This window comes from Anopheles arabiensis, chromosome 3, assembly GCF_016920715.1.
Source record: "Anopheles arabiensis isolate DONGOLA chromosome 3, AaraD3, whole genome shotgun sequence".
Taxonomy (NCBI): Eukaryota; Metazoa; Arthropoda; class Insecta; order Diptera; family Culicidae; genus Anopheles; species Anopheles arabiensis.
In genome coordinates, this window is record NC_053518.1 from 86871066 (window position 1) to 86884833 (window position 13768).

The following is a 13768-nucleotide window of genomic DNA, read 5'->3' on the forward strand; positions in this document are numbered from 1 at the left end:
CTCTCTGTTATCAAGTATTCCTCGCAAGCATGGCATCACTCTTTTTTGTTTCCTGGGATTCTAATTGATTCATTCAAAGAAAGATTGAACGCTCAAATCTGTTTTCAAGAAAATTCTACTCGTTGAATAGAAAATACGATTTCAACGGTTACAGCAAGGAATTAAAAGCGGAAAAAATGAAATAATATAACTTCGTGTGTTGTAGGCTGAAGTTACAGTTAACAATATTTAGGAAAGAAACCAATTAAACCCACTACTCACAATCCAATGTCTTCCTTTCAACGTCCTTCCGCTCATAACGGTGAACAAAGCTACTCCTCATTGCGTCGAACTAAACCAAATCAACTGCATGTTCTTCTTCCGTTTAACAATCCAAAGACAATCCTTTGTATAGAAAGGATCATTTGAACTGAAACATGTAATTTGTTTTGGCATATAGAGGCAGTGGTTAGTGTCAAAGTACTACAATTTCTAGATACTTTTTACACTGAAGCACAACACTAAAAAAACAATAAAACCCCTTGTCACTCAGCCAAACTGTACACGAATTTTGAAGACGCTTTTTCCGTTGTAATCGTGTGATGAATTTTACAAACATATCACCACTCCTCTGAATTGCATGTTCTATGGCCATTTTCTCCTTTCGCATTTGCATCACAACACACACACACGTATAGAAGCCATGCACATATGTGGCACGTGTCAATGTGTGTTTGACGACGCAGAGACCAACGGATGTGTCATCGGAATCACACGGCAAAAAGTTTGGCTTAATTATTTCTTATCACCATTAGCCCCTTCTCCTTTACTTAATCTCATCTCTCTCTCACACACACAAAAGTTGAACGGTTCCCTTCACTCGGTCACTCCCTGTTTTCCTTCGTCTTGATACATACAAAACCCGCCACTATCAGACCGCCTGGCTGCTCGCTGATGATAGTAATTTCGTTCAATTGAAGCATTATCAGTCTAACTTTGTTTACCTTTCAACGAAAGACGATAGGCAACCCCCAAACGATCGTCAGTTGCAATCGCATCTTCAGTTCGTCACATTCGGTAAGTGGGATCGGGTCGCTTGTGAAGTTGCAAGGAGTGGAACTAACTTACCGATTGATGCAGTACAGCGCATTGGTAGTGCGATGAAGGCAGCAGTTTTGGTGATGCTTGTCTTACAGCTGCTAGCGAAGGGATTCGCTCAGCAAACGGAAGACTATGCGGCACACATCCTGGAGCACGTGCGGCCACAAGTGTCGGAGGTGATACAGCAACAGGCGGCGCTGGAAGTTATCGCACGACTCCTACCTCAGCAGCAGGCAGAGCAGTTCCGCGTCACGATCGACAGTTCCATGGAAAGGAATTCGTTTAGCGTGAGTATTATTGTGGGTGAATGAATGAGAATCGTGTCATCTTCCTTACCTGTTGTTGTAACTCAGTTGTTTAAAGGTGAGGAAGTGTCCGACCCTTCTGAAGTGCAGATTACAGCATCCAGTGGAGTCGCTGCTACCAAAGCGTTCTATCACTATCTCCGGTACTGGTGCCGGGTGCTTGTCGCTTGGGAAGGTAGTCAGCTTAATCTACCCGCGGTTCTTCCACCCGTCAATGTGACCATACAGGCTCCAAGCAGGTGAAGTAGGATAACATATCTACAAATCTTCCATTTCTAACGATCACTTCCTCTTTATTCCACAGTATCATCTACTATCAGAACGTCTGCACATGGTCATACTCGTTCACCTGGTGGAGTTGGCCCCAGTGGCGTCGACACATCGACTGGATGGCACTCCAGGGCATCACGCTCAGTTTGGCACCATTCCAGGAGGATCTCTGGACACAGGTCTTCCTCGAGTACAATCTAACCCACGCACAGATCGATGATCACCTGTCCGGGCCAGGCTTTTTCGCCTGGCAGCGTATGGGCAACATCCGTGGCTGGGGAGGACCACTGACACCGAGCTTCACCCAGTTCGCTCACACCCTCCAAGTGCGTGTTGTCGGGGAGATGCGTCGTCTCGGTATGGCGGTAGCACTGCCCGCCTTTGCAGGCCATTTACCGGTACAGTTCCGTACGCTCTATCCAAACGTTTCGTTCGCGAATGTGTCCGTGTGGAACAACTTCCCACCACAGTACGCGAGTCCACTGTTTCTCGATCCAACCGAGCCACTGTTTGCTGCGATAGGGTCACGCTTTCTGCAGCTAGCCATTAAGACGTACGGTACCGATCACGTGTACTTTAGTGATCCGTTCAATGAGATCGATCCCGCCCTGCCGAGTGGGAAGTATTTGTCGAGCGTTTCCGAAGCGATCTACAGCACCATGGTGCAGGTCGATCCAGATGCCATCTGGCTCCTGCAAGGGTGGATGTTTGTGAAGAATCCCTTTTGGAGTGATCGTGCAATAAGATCCTTCCTATCGGCCGTCCCGTTAGGGCGTATGCTTGTGCTGGATTTACAATCGGAACAGTATCCACAGTACGGCCGGACAGCGTCCTACGCAGGGCAACCGTTCATCTGGTGCATGTTGAGCAACTTTGGTGGAACGCTAGGGATGCTTGGATCGGTGGGGAACGTATTTCGCGGTATTCGTGAGACGAGGGACAATTCCACGTACACACTGCTCGGCACCGGGATTACACCAGAAGGCATCAATCAAAACTATGCACTGTATGAGTTTGCACTCGAGATGGGATGGAACGCAGAGCTGGACAGCGCGGAGCAGTGGTTCAGCGAGTATGCGGTGGCTCGCTATGGCAACGACAGCGACGAGCGAGCGCAGCAGGCGTGGAACATATTTCTTCGCACGGTGTACGCGTTCGAGGGGCTCGAGCTGATGCGTGGCAAGTACACGTTCAATCGTCGTCCAAGCTCCAAAATTAGACCTTGGGTATGTTAATTGATGATTGGATGAATGGTTCTATTTTTTATTAAATGCTTTTCTTCTTTACAAACCCCCCTTAGACCTGGTACGACGTACATACCTTCAATCAAGGATTGGAGCTATTGCTCTCCTTTGCAGAAGAAGCATCCTGCAATCAGCTCTGCCAGTACGATCTGGTTGATGCCACTCGCCAATGCCTGCAGCATACAGCGGACGCTCTCTATCTTACACTGATGGATAGCTTCAAAAAGCGCGATCTTACCAGTTTCCGACTCCATTCATCACTGTTCCTTCAGCTGCTATCCGATCTGGACGTGCTGCTACGTACCAACGAACACTTCCTGCTCGGGCCGTGGCTCGAATCGGCCAAAGCGCACGCTGCGACGACCCTCGAGCGCCGCAAGTACGAATACAACGCACGCATTCAGATCACACTCTGGGGCCCGCAAGGCCAGATTGTCGATTACGCCAACAAGCAGTGGGCGGGCATGGTGCAGGACTTTTTCCTACCCCGATGGCGTGTGTTTCTAGGCGAGCTGGACCAGGCTCTCGCAACGAACGGGACGATAAACGATCTTAAAATACGGGATAAAATATTCCGCACCGTTGAGCTGCCTTTTGTGTCGGACAGCAAGCACTACGCAACGCAACCGTCCGGGGACACCGTACGCACGGCGCGAACCCTTTACGAAAGGTGGACCAACGATGTGCCACCGTTGAAGCCACTGCCTGACAGCCCTGGTGCGAGACGGAAACCAGAGAAGCGGCGCAATAAATGGTACAACTAAACCGGTTACAAACGGTGACTTGTCATCATGAACTAAAGCGCACGAACGCTCCCGCACTGGGAGTGGAATACAGGGACACTCAGTTTGCGTATTACAATGATCCGAATTAATGCTACATTTATTACAATTCCGTCCCTTCGTCCGTTTCATGTTCTTCTGCTCCCACCCTCCGCGCCTCCCCGACATGGACCGTGTTCCTTTCCTCTAATCGAATCTTCATCACCAAAATGGCTAAATATCACACAACTTGCTGCTGCTGCGCCACGGGAACCACATTCTGTTCCTCCCTTTTTGGCATGACTTTGCTCCCTTTGCTTTGGTGTCGCCACGTCCAAAAAAACAAAAACAAATCTACTGTCCATGTCGGTTCTTCTATCCACTTGCAGTCTATAGTAGCAATTCCATTCCGTTCCGGCACTTTACAATCTTCCTCTGTGTGCTTCTTATAAGGCTTTAATGTGATTGATACTATCATTGCTGTGGCGCTTTTTAGTTTCACTTTCCTCGTACAAATAGTCGCCCCACCCCATGTGGCTCGTTACGCATATGTGTATCTAAACGGAATTTAACCAAACATTTCCAGTAGTAGGAAAAAAATACCGCAATAGAAAGTGTTAGTTACTTCGCTCTCTATGCCCTTTTTACTATCTTCCTCCCTTTAAACAGTCCCTTTTGCCGCGTCTACGGGGGGGGGGGCTTACGTCAAAACACTAGCTAAATTCTGGAATGCAGCGATGAAACGCGTGTGTCCTTTCCGGTCCGTCCATAGCATCGGGCAATGTTTGCGTGTTCGAGTGTACGTTAGTGTGTGTTTTGGTTAGTGTTCTCCTTTCTTCCCCGAAGGCACTCGCAATCCAACGATTTTTTTCAATGCCTGGCGTTCCCTTTCTCTTGCAGCACAATTAATACCATTTTGCGTCTTTTAAAAATGAGTTTGCGCCTGCTCCAGCTTCTGCACGATGGATTTGTAAAAGTCAATCTGCGCCCCGATAAAGTTGCGTATCGTGTCCTTCAGATGCGTATCGCGCTCCTCCCGAAAGTGGGACATCTCCGCCAGCAGTGCGTACGACATCACGTCCACGCGCCGGTTCACCTCCTGCAGCTGTCCGTTCTCCATCTTCTGCTCGGCCGTCAGCCGCTCGCACTCCTTGCGCTTCTGTACCGCGTTCCGGTACTCGCCGAGCGTGTCGGGCCACGCGGCCAACAGCCCGCGATAGATGTGCAGCCGGTCCGAGAACGGTATAAAGTCATGCTTCGGCTGCTCACCGAACAGCTGCCCGATGTTAATAAACACACCCGCCGCCTGTCCGACCGAGCTCGCGAGACTTATCTGCGTCGCGGCACGCCTCTCATCCACCGCCAGCGCTCGGGCCATCTCGGAAAATCCCTCGCCGATCCGCTGGTACTCCTTCTTCCACTGTTGCTGGAACTTTTTCGACTGATCGCCACAGATGGCGAACAGCGTCTTGACCGCCGTATCCATCTGCGGCACAAACTGGGTCGCCGCGTCCACCTGCGGCTCTACCAGCGACTGTAGCAGCGTCTTTTCCGGCGGAAACACGGACGCACAGAACATCGTCCCGACCAGCGGATCCTTCTCGGCCGTCCGCTTGCCCGTCTTCCACTTCTTCTCGTCCGTGCAGGTGAGGAAGTGCATCCAGACGCCGCACGTCGACAGGACCGGATGGCGACACATCCAGTCGACAAACTCCTGCAGCTGTACCCGCCGGTGCTCCACGAACTCCTCATCGTACCGGCCCGAAATCTGCTTGTCCGGCAGCGGTGGAATCGGAATGAGACAAAACTTCTCCACCAGCCGTTCGTGCAGCCAGTCAAAGTGCTTGTAGCGGCGCGCTACCGGGATGTTGTTAAACGACGGCGTCAGCTGGTACGCGATGAAGCTCTTCAGCCCGTTAAACTTTTTCTCCTTCTTGGGCGAATCGACCGTGACCGAGTAGGAATCGCGCATCGGTTTCCACACGATCGCACCCTGCTCCATCAGCAGCACGTGCACCCGGTCCGACTCCGACACGTCCGGCACTGGCATTCCCATCAGATAGTTGTCGCCGGATTTGGTGAAAATTTTACCCGTCCCGGCGGCACGCGATCGTCCCCCGCCGACCGTAGTCGCTACGGAGGCGAGTGACATCGTGTCCCCGTCACCGGGCGGTGGAGCGGGCAAGTTCGCGTTGGCATAGTAGCTGGCTGTGGCGCTTTGCTGTTGATACTGTTGCTGGTGCTGCTGCTGCTGCTGATAGGATTGTGTCTGACCATTGGTACGCCCGGTAGCCGCCGCAGCCGGTCCAATCTCCGAGTACGTATCGTTATCGTCATCCCAATCGTCGTCCCAATCGTCCTGCTGCTCACCCCAATCGTCCGACGTCTGATCGTACCGATTGCCGAGGGCTTGCTGTGAGCCGGATTTCGATACGCCCGACGCCGCCTGCGCCATGACGGCTGGCGGTGGTGGCATTTTGGGCGGTCCGCTGGGCAAAGACGGTGCCTCCGGGATGGTTTCTACGTAGGCCGCCGGGAAGAGGCCACGCTGGCCGCGTGAGTTCATACCCTCCCACCATCCTTCGCCGACGTCCGTGTTTGTGACGGTCAGGACTTCGTCTACCGAGATGGAAATTTCGGACGAGTTCGGCTCGCCATTGAAATCGTACAGGACCTTAACGCGCGTCATCGCGATTGCTAAAATGAGAAGAAGAAAGGAGAGTTATTTTATATCATTTTCTGTTTCATTGGTATCATAGGACCTTATCGAAGGAAAACCCACTGTAACTTTGTGGCATTGACATTAAAATCGCGTCAATGAATAATTAAAACAGCCAAATGGATTATGTTTCCCCAGACGTGTTGTTACTCAATATTTATCGATTTGGAGGATATAAGCGAAATTGACTATTTAATAATGCATTCCTTCCCTGTCAGGCGATACGATTAGCTGTTTTCGTCTATACTGTCTATACAACAATGTTTCCAGATGTAAGTATTTTAAATCATGAAAATAAATAGCAAAAATAATTCAATAATGTATTTTTATGATCGTAGCGTAAAATTTCGTTTCTAAATTTATTTTTTCTAACTATCTGGTTTTTGTTCTTTTTTTTCTGCTTAAAATTTCCTTGAAACTACATTTTAAAAATCGATCAAATCTACACTTTATAAAACAAAAACTAGTTTTCACGACTTTCCATATTTCTAATGATAATTTACATCCGCTCATTACTTCAAATAGGAATTATGATTGATTGCTCAAATTAAAATTGTATAGCCTCACTTTCAACACGAATAACATTAGGGAAAACTCACAGATAGTAGCAAAATTAAAATTATTTAATTTAAATTAAATTAAATTAATTTAAAAATTGAAATAGAAAAAATTAAAATAAAATTTAATTAAATGTTGACCAACGTTCCAATAAATCAATTGTGCTAAAAGTTCCTTTTCAATATCTCATTGCTGCCTGATCGTACTTTAACTTGAATAAATCTTATTTTTAATGTATACGCATAAACTATACAAAAAAACCTTATTCAGTCATTCCAGGATAAAAATCAACCTAAACTGCACAAAGCTAGACACCTCTTCGCCCGAGACAACGCACCCCTAGACATTATGCTACTTACAGTTAATTATGTACTGGCTGCATGTGACAACAACCCAACCCCCCCTTATCCGCATGCATATATAACCCTCCATGCAGCAAACGTGAGATAAGGGATGAGCGTTCAAACTAACAGTAATGCACACGATAACTGCATAGGTGTATGTGTGCATATGTGCGTAGAAATGGTTATAATTATACCACCACCACCACCGTTTCATTCCCACTGGCGATGTTGAAAGGCACGCAACACACCACCGGGTTGGAACCGAAAATTAACGCGAAACGAATGTGTCGAAAGCTTCTACCCGGTGTGGTGATTCATCAATCACCCAACCACCCCACCGATTGAGTGAAAGAGAGAGAGAGAGAGCGATGCAAACAAAAAACGCAACGTCTTCATTAGGGCACCAGGGGAGGCACCCATCACCCTTGGTTGCGCATCAGTATGCGCTTCGAAAAAAAACGTGCAACAGCGGAGGAATGAAAATCCAAGCAACCCGGGTTTGTGGTAAAGATTAGGATAATTTTTGTTTTCTTCAAAATGGGGAGAAAAACAACACCGCGACGCCGTTGTTGAAAAGAGCCGCACACGCAACGGAAGCATAACTTCCGGTCGATAATACATGCATATATACGGCCGGTCGCGAGGCGATCCCGGAGCGCCTTGGGAGAAAGTGTGATCCGAAGATGAAATCAAAAGGCCGTCAAAAAACCCGCATTGTTTGATTGTACGACGCCGTCGTGCTTTGATTTGCATCCGAATCACTTTCTACGCCCCAAAGAGTGGTCTTAACTGCAAATGTGGGCAAAAAGCCAGTGAGTTGTTCTCTCGTGGGAATGGTTTATCGATAAGATAAATAATATCGCTACGATACACTATAGTGCGTGTCTCGTTCGTATCGCGGCCATGTAATAATGTTGTAATAATGCTCCCCAGCAACTGCACACAAAGACATACGATGACTAATGTGGCCGATCGATTCTGGTCAAATTCTCGGGAATAGTTTCCACTCATGCAACCCCATTCTTCTGACATCGGTTTTGGGTAGAGCTACAGACTCCACGGACACATACGGATTACAGACACCCTAAATTACACTCCCTAAACTCCATTTTCACCCCCAGGGAAGATATCTCGGCCACTACCCCCACCTTTTTTCCTTAACTTTATCTCACCACATCCAGCGCTTAACAAAGCAACATTCATGCGAACGCTCTGTCGCGCAATCACTAAACAAACGGTCGCTCTCGACCTCGAGAAGGCAACCACCGTTTGGAGAGGGGCGGGCTGGCAAAGAGATACGTGGATGGGATCCCGTCCCTCTCCCCGTCCCACCAACACTATCACATCGCGGTATCATGGTTGTGCATCCGCATCAGGGTGGCTCGGTGGTGCAGCTACACAACGATTCACATTGTTTCTCCACAGCCACGGAACCGCGGGATGAGCTTGATTCAATTAACGAGCGCACAGAATCCGTCCACACTATCAATCATCTAATCCCTTCGTATCTCGCATCCAACACGCATTAAACAGGGGGACGGTGGTGGTGAGTAACGAATTGCGTTTTAATGCTTGCCCCCGTGTATCCTTTCCGTGGTCAGTCCGCTACACCGGACACAGTGACCGGAAAATTCATCCATCCCCAAGTACGACGTGTAACGTGTGTGCGGCTACTTTCTTCACGCCGAGAATAGGCGTATCCCTTTTATTCGTTGTTCGCGCCGGTCGTATCTTTGTCTCGGTGCGGTTGGGGAAATAATAAAGCTTTTTTGACCTTGTACCCTCTGTCACGACGTGGTGAGCATACAACGCTTCGCTAAGGCAAAAGGCACGATGAGGTAGACCCCGCGTGGAAAGAAATGATTTTATCACTCACGCTAATAGGAGTGCGGCAAATTAAAACCAGCTTGCAAACAACATCCAGCGGGCTGTAAATAGTGACGTCAACTTAATTAGCAGTGCACGAACACGGGTGTTGCTGCTGCTGCTGCTGCTGATCGAATCATCCAAGAATGCTGCTGCCGATGACAAACTTGGTGTTGTTTGGTCCCTGTCTTTGCTTGTTTTTTCTTCCTTTCTTTCGTGCACTGATAATGCGCACTGTATTGATTTGAACGCTATTCTAAGCAGCGTCAATTGTTTGTAAAAATGTTATCAAAACACAACACTTCGGCTGGGGGAAAAAACTGTAGTCACGGTTCCACTTTTGCACTATTGGTCGATCTGTTTTTGGCCTCGTCTACGATTGTGTTCTGTCAAACTGCGGGTTGCCAGCAGCGCATGCGGCGAGGTCAGCTCAGCTGGGCTCGTTTGACGTTTGCAAGTGCGTCGTTGGGACACTTGTTGGTTCTGCTTGTGTGTGAGCAAACATGAAAAACGGGATAAATTGCATTGATGATACAAATTTTAGTGAAAGCAAATAAAAGTCCAGGCCAGTCCTCTGCTTTAATGGCTTAAGACTTCATGGACCTCAAATGTTTATCATTACTTTTTGTCTGATTAAGAATATTTGATTTTGTTTTTAATTTTTTATTGTAAATTCAAGTTTCTAGTACAATTGAACTATTTTTTTTAATCAAATTAGTAACAACTTAAGAGTTTGCTGATCGTGTACCATCAAGCACCAATAATAATAACGAACAGTGTAGGGAAAAGCACTACATAATAATTATTTAATTATCATATTTTATGTGTTTAAAGTCTGCTAGCTTTTAAAAGGTAAAAATTGTTCAAATTTGTTTTTAGTTCAATTGTCGAACGATTATTTATTATCACACGCTGCTACTGCTACAACTAGAGTAGGTATACCAATTATGGACACCTCATCCATTAACCAATTGTTGTGCTATGTGTGCCAACTGTTGTGCTAGCTGTGTGCCAATTTTTGTGCCAGTCCAAAAATTGTGCTAGAATTGTTTAATGTATCAGAATTGATTTTCAACACTAAGGTGAATGTTTTGAAGGGATTTACAATCACAAAATTTGATAACCAGATGTTGAAAATCAGTAAAATTTAATATTTTAAATATAAGGTTCAGAATGTCAATTTTGTACGATTTTCCATGCGAAATGGCACAACTGATTTTTGTTATCTGACAGCAAAACTGTCATAAATTTTACGAATACGATGATATGAAACCGCAAATAACCAGATTATTTCCCAAATTTTGATCTTTTGGTCGATAGCACAACAATTGGTACACCTGCCCTACGAAAAATTAGCCCAAATCCTTCTTGAGTGTCCCCAATCGTCTTTTACCTACTGTACCAACCGCTGAGCTAACCTGACATTTCGTTGTGTCAAATCCCGTTTTGTTTGTTGTTGTTTACACGTTCCTGCCAGCATGCGCAACCGGTAGATTTCTTGCAAAACAGAAACAGAACAGGAATGCAATTTTCGTTTCCAAGCATTCTAAAACACTTTCTCAAACGAACGGCACGCTCCCTACACTCCAGCACGATGGCGCTGAGCCGCTTCGAGTACGTGAAGCAGTTCGAGCAGGAGGAAAAGCTACTCCCGAACAGCTGGATCGTGGTGCGCATCGATGGCAAAGGCTTTCATCGGTTCTGCAACGTGCACAGCTTCAGCAAACCGAACGATCTGGATGCCCTGCAGCTGATGAACCTTGCCGGCATGACGGTGCTGCAGGAGTTTAACGAGATTGCCATCGGCTACGGCCAAAGCGACGAGTACTCGTTCGTGTTTCGGCGCGAGGCCAGCGTGTACCAGCGGCGCCGGGACAAGCTGGTCAGCTACGTGGCCAGCCTGTTCACCTCGGCGTACATGTTCCACTGGAAGCGCATCTTCGACGGCCGATCGATTGCGATGCGCTATCCACCCTCCTTTGATGCCCGGGCCGTCCTCTACCCGACGGACGAGAACCTGCGCGACTATCTCAGCTGGCGGCAGGCGGACGTGCACGTGAACAATCTGTACAACACAACGTTCTGGAATTTGGTCGCTTCCGGGTTGAGCAATTCCGACGCGGAGAAGCGGCTGCAAGGGACGTTGGCGAGCGATAAGAATGAAATCCTTTTCTCCCAGTTCGGCATCAACTACAACAACGAACCGATCATCTACCGGAAGGGTACCATTTTGCTGCCCAAAAGCGTCGTGTCCAGCGAGGGCAAGAAACAGAGACTGATCGTGCCCATCTTTGAGGATCTGATAAGCGACGCATTTTGGGCGAAACATCCCGAGATACTGGATAAGAAGGCAAAAACGGATGAGCTGTACGATTTGGGAGAAAACGAGGCGCAACCCATCGTTCGGTATCAGCTCGAGGTGCAGGAACGGCGTAAGGCAGGCATGAACAAGGCGGAGACGGGCAACCGTTTGCTTGCAACTGACCATAGCTAACACTAATGACTCTTGATTTATTATATAGCCTAAAAAAACACGCTAAAACGAACTAACAGCAAATAAAGTCTCGATTGAGCTAATCGTTAAACGAGGCCGGATGGTTTGTCTGCCCACTCCTAGGTCCTAGAATTTCATAGAAACATTTTACACTGCTCACAGCAGGGCAAATCATGCGACACGCAGTGACTGTAAAGGAATTGCGGATTGCGTCATAAGAGTGAACCGTTTGGAACCCCACAAATAGCACATAATACTTACAATATTGTGACACAGTTGAGGCAGATCTTTTCCGGACAAGTGTTACAATTAACGCCACAGTACTCGCACAGCTCCAGATTGCAGTTGGTGCAGTCGGCGTGCACGATCGACATCCGGTCGCACTGGCGACATTTCCTGTCAGCCTTCTTTCCCAGCCAGGAGGAGGTCTGTAACAAGATTAATTCTTTCCTTATTTTAATCGTCCAATAATACGAGCCCATCCCATACTACTTACAGCATTCATATCGTAGTCTATTTCACCGCTGCCAAGCAAACGGACGGCTTTCAGCGACGCCTTCTGATCGATGACCAACTCTTTGTCCTGGTTCTTTGCACCCTGGAACAGCAAGCTGATAGTTTTGGCTGTAAAGCAAGGTCAAAGAAACCATTGCCATTAGTGCTTTGCTTCTCCCACTGACCGCCAGCACCACCGGCATAAATTTACCCAGGATGCGCTTCATTTTGTTCGGATCCTGCTGGTCCATCATCTGCTGGTTGACGAACGTTTTGCGCTGCAGCGCAAAGCATCCGTCGCTTTCGTTGGACCGCAAACGCTTCCGGTTCGGATTTGCGTTCATCGTCATGCTCATTGCCTGACTGTTGCACCGACTGCTACACCGATTTTATTGCACAAAACACTAAAACGCAAATTTTGGATAACGAGGAAAAATAGCCCGCCAAATACACCTGCCGCCGTGTTGTTGCTTGCGGGCGCAAAGGTAACGCCATGACAGCACAACAAACGATCTGTCAGTTAAGTGCCACAGTTGATTTGGACCAGAGATGAGATGTTTTAAAAATGGCGTTATTATCGAACGGATTTTTATGACTGCGTAACGCAACAAGGGATGTGAAAGTTTGTTCTGCCTTTTTACGATTTTTTTTTTTCATTTTTTTATATAAGTAAGCAATTAGCTTGACCATATAAAGGACCAAACTGTTCGGTATATTGTTTCACTCCTTTTTCAATTCTACAAATGATCTTGAACACTTTCCTTGAACTGTTATCGGAGCTAATGTTGTTCCAAGCTTAGCAAAGCGGTAAAGGAATTTATAAATTAGCATGTGAATTTATTTGAGGTGTCATTCGAAGCGCTGGTCTAGGCATCGACATCTGTGGCACGATACTCTAGCAGTCTCTCCAATTTCTTGGCTTCGCGGATGACATCGACATCATCGCCAGGACAACAAAACAGCGAAGGTGTGCAAAGCGTACACCCTACTCAAACGCGAAGCAGCAATAATTGGATTGATAATCAATACGACGAAGACGAAGTACCTACTTGCCGGAAAGTCAGACCACCATCTGGGAAGCAGTGTATTAGTTGATGGCGACAATCTCAAGGTAGTAAAGGAGTTCTGCTATCTCGGGACGGTCGTTACTTCGGACAACGACATCAGCAGCGAAATCCGGAGACGCATTGTGCATACTATGAGCATCACCGGCTGCTGAGATCCAGAAGACGTCGAGCCCGCACGAAATGTGAGATATATCGCACATTGATTCGCCCGGTGGGCCTCTATGGACACTAATGATGGGTAAAATTGGCAAGAATCCGGAGTCGACTCCGATCTGACTCCGATAATTTCGGAACTGACTCCGGAAGGTAGGTCTGGGCAGCATTATCCGGAGTCGTTCGGAATCGTCTGGAATCATTTGGAATCATCCGGAGTCGTTCAGTTTTGGAGTCGACCGGAGTCGTTCCGGACAAATTCGGACGATTCCAAAAGACTCCGCGAGACTCCGGACGACTCTAATGGTTCGGATTTTGTCGGAGTCTAACTAACTAACAAGAGCCGGAGTCGGATCGGAGTCGTGGATGCGCTTTAAAGAGCGCATCACACTAATGGACACGAGTCCTGGAC

The 13768-nt window shown here is 47.5% G+C and overlaps 4 protein-coding genes across 6 annotated transcripts in view; 2 read left to right on the top strand and 2 right to left on the bottom strand.

Moving 5' to 3' along the window:
• LOC120901003 (alpha-N-acetylglucosaminidase) overlaps positions 1–3735 on the top strand; it is a 37877-nt gene extending 34142 nt beyond the window's left edge. The window contains exons 2-6 of one of the 2 annotated variants that reach the window (XM_040308671.1): positions 997–1056; positions 1125–1367; positions 1434–1624; positions 1690–2881; positions 2956–3735. In XM_040308671.1, the coding sequence (XP_040164605.1) occupies positions 997–1056; positions 1125–1367; positions 1434–1624; positions 1690–2881; positions 2956–3663 (2394 nt within the window). In that variant the 3' untranslated portion in view covers positions 3664–3735. Of the gene's footprint in view, positions 1–996; positions 1057–1119; positions 1368–1433; positions 1625–1689; positions 2882–2955 lie in introns of both variants that reach the window. The other variant, XM_040308672.1, reaches the window with a different exon arrangement.
• Positions 3736–3746: 11 nt separating this feature from the next.
• Positions 3747–9547, bottom strand: LOC120901005 (sorting nexin lst-4). Of its 2 annotated transcripts, none has more exons than XM_040308677.1 (2): positions 9158–9547; positions 3747–6357 (listed from the first exon to the last, which is right to left on the bottom strand). In XM_040308677.1, the coding sequence occupies exon 2, from the start codon at positions 6347–6349 to the stop codon at positions 4586–4588; it is 1764 nt and encodes a 587-aa protein (XP_040164611.1). In that variant the 5' UTR covers positions 6350–6357; positions 9158–9547; the 3' UTR covers positions 3747–4585. The 2 variants fall into 2 exon arrangements, with proteins under 2 accessions (XP_040164611.1, XP_040164610.1); XM_040308676.1 differs by lacking the exon at positions 9158–9547 and adding an exon at positions 8430–9102.
• Positions 9548–10574: 1027 nt separating this feature from the next.
• Positions 10575–11735, top strand: LOC120903816 (probable tRNA(His) guanylyltransferase). The gene has a single exon (XM_040313444.1). It carries the CDS (start codon positions 10670–10672, stop codon positions 11639–11641), a length of 972 nt encoding a protein of 323 aa, XP_040169378.1. The 5' UTR covers positions 10575–10669; the 3' UTR covers positions 11642–11735.
• LOC120903817 lies at positions 11617–12645 on the bottom strand. The gene is made up of 4 exons (XM_040313445.1): positions 12348–12645; positions 12138–12265; positions 11903–12069; positions 11617–11830 (listed from the first exon to the last, which is right to left on the bottom strand). The coding sequence occupies exons 1-4, from the start codon at positions 12490–12492 to the stop codon at positions 11776–11778; spliced, it is 495 nt and encodes a 164-aa protein (XP_040169379.1). The 5' UTR covers positions 12493–12645; the 3' UTR covers positions 11617–11775.
• Positions 12646–13768: the final 1123 nt, after the last annotated feature.

Bases quoted from the DNA above. Each gene is read 5' to 3' on its own strand.
- LOC120901005 (XM_040308676.1), bottom strand. From the start codon at position 8,484: ATGAATGTTGCTTTGTTAAGCGCTGGATGTGGTGAGATAAAGTTAAGG. The intron at 6,358-8,429 runs GTGGGGGTAGTG...TTCTCATTTTAG, and splicing joins GATAAAGTTAAGGAAAAAAG to CAATCGCGATGACGCGCGTT.
- LOC120903816 (XM_040313444.1), top strand. From the start codon at position 10,670: ATGCAATTTTCGTTTCCAAGCATTCTAAAACACTTTCTCAAACGAACG.
- LOC120903817 (XM_040313445.1), bottom strand. From the start codon at position 12,492: ATGAGCATGACGATGAACGCAAATCCGAACCGGAAGCGTTTGCGGTCC. The intron at 12,266-12,347 runs GTAAATTTATGC...CTTGCTTTACAG, and splicing joins CAAAATGAAGCGCATCCTGG to CCAAAACTATCAGCTTGCTG. The intron at 12,070-12,137 runs GTAAGTAGTATG...ATCTTGTTACAG, and splicing joins TAGACTACGATATGAATGCT to ACCTCCTCCTGGCTGGGAAA.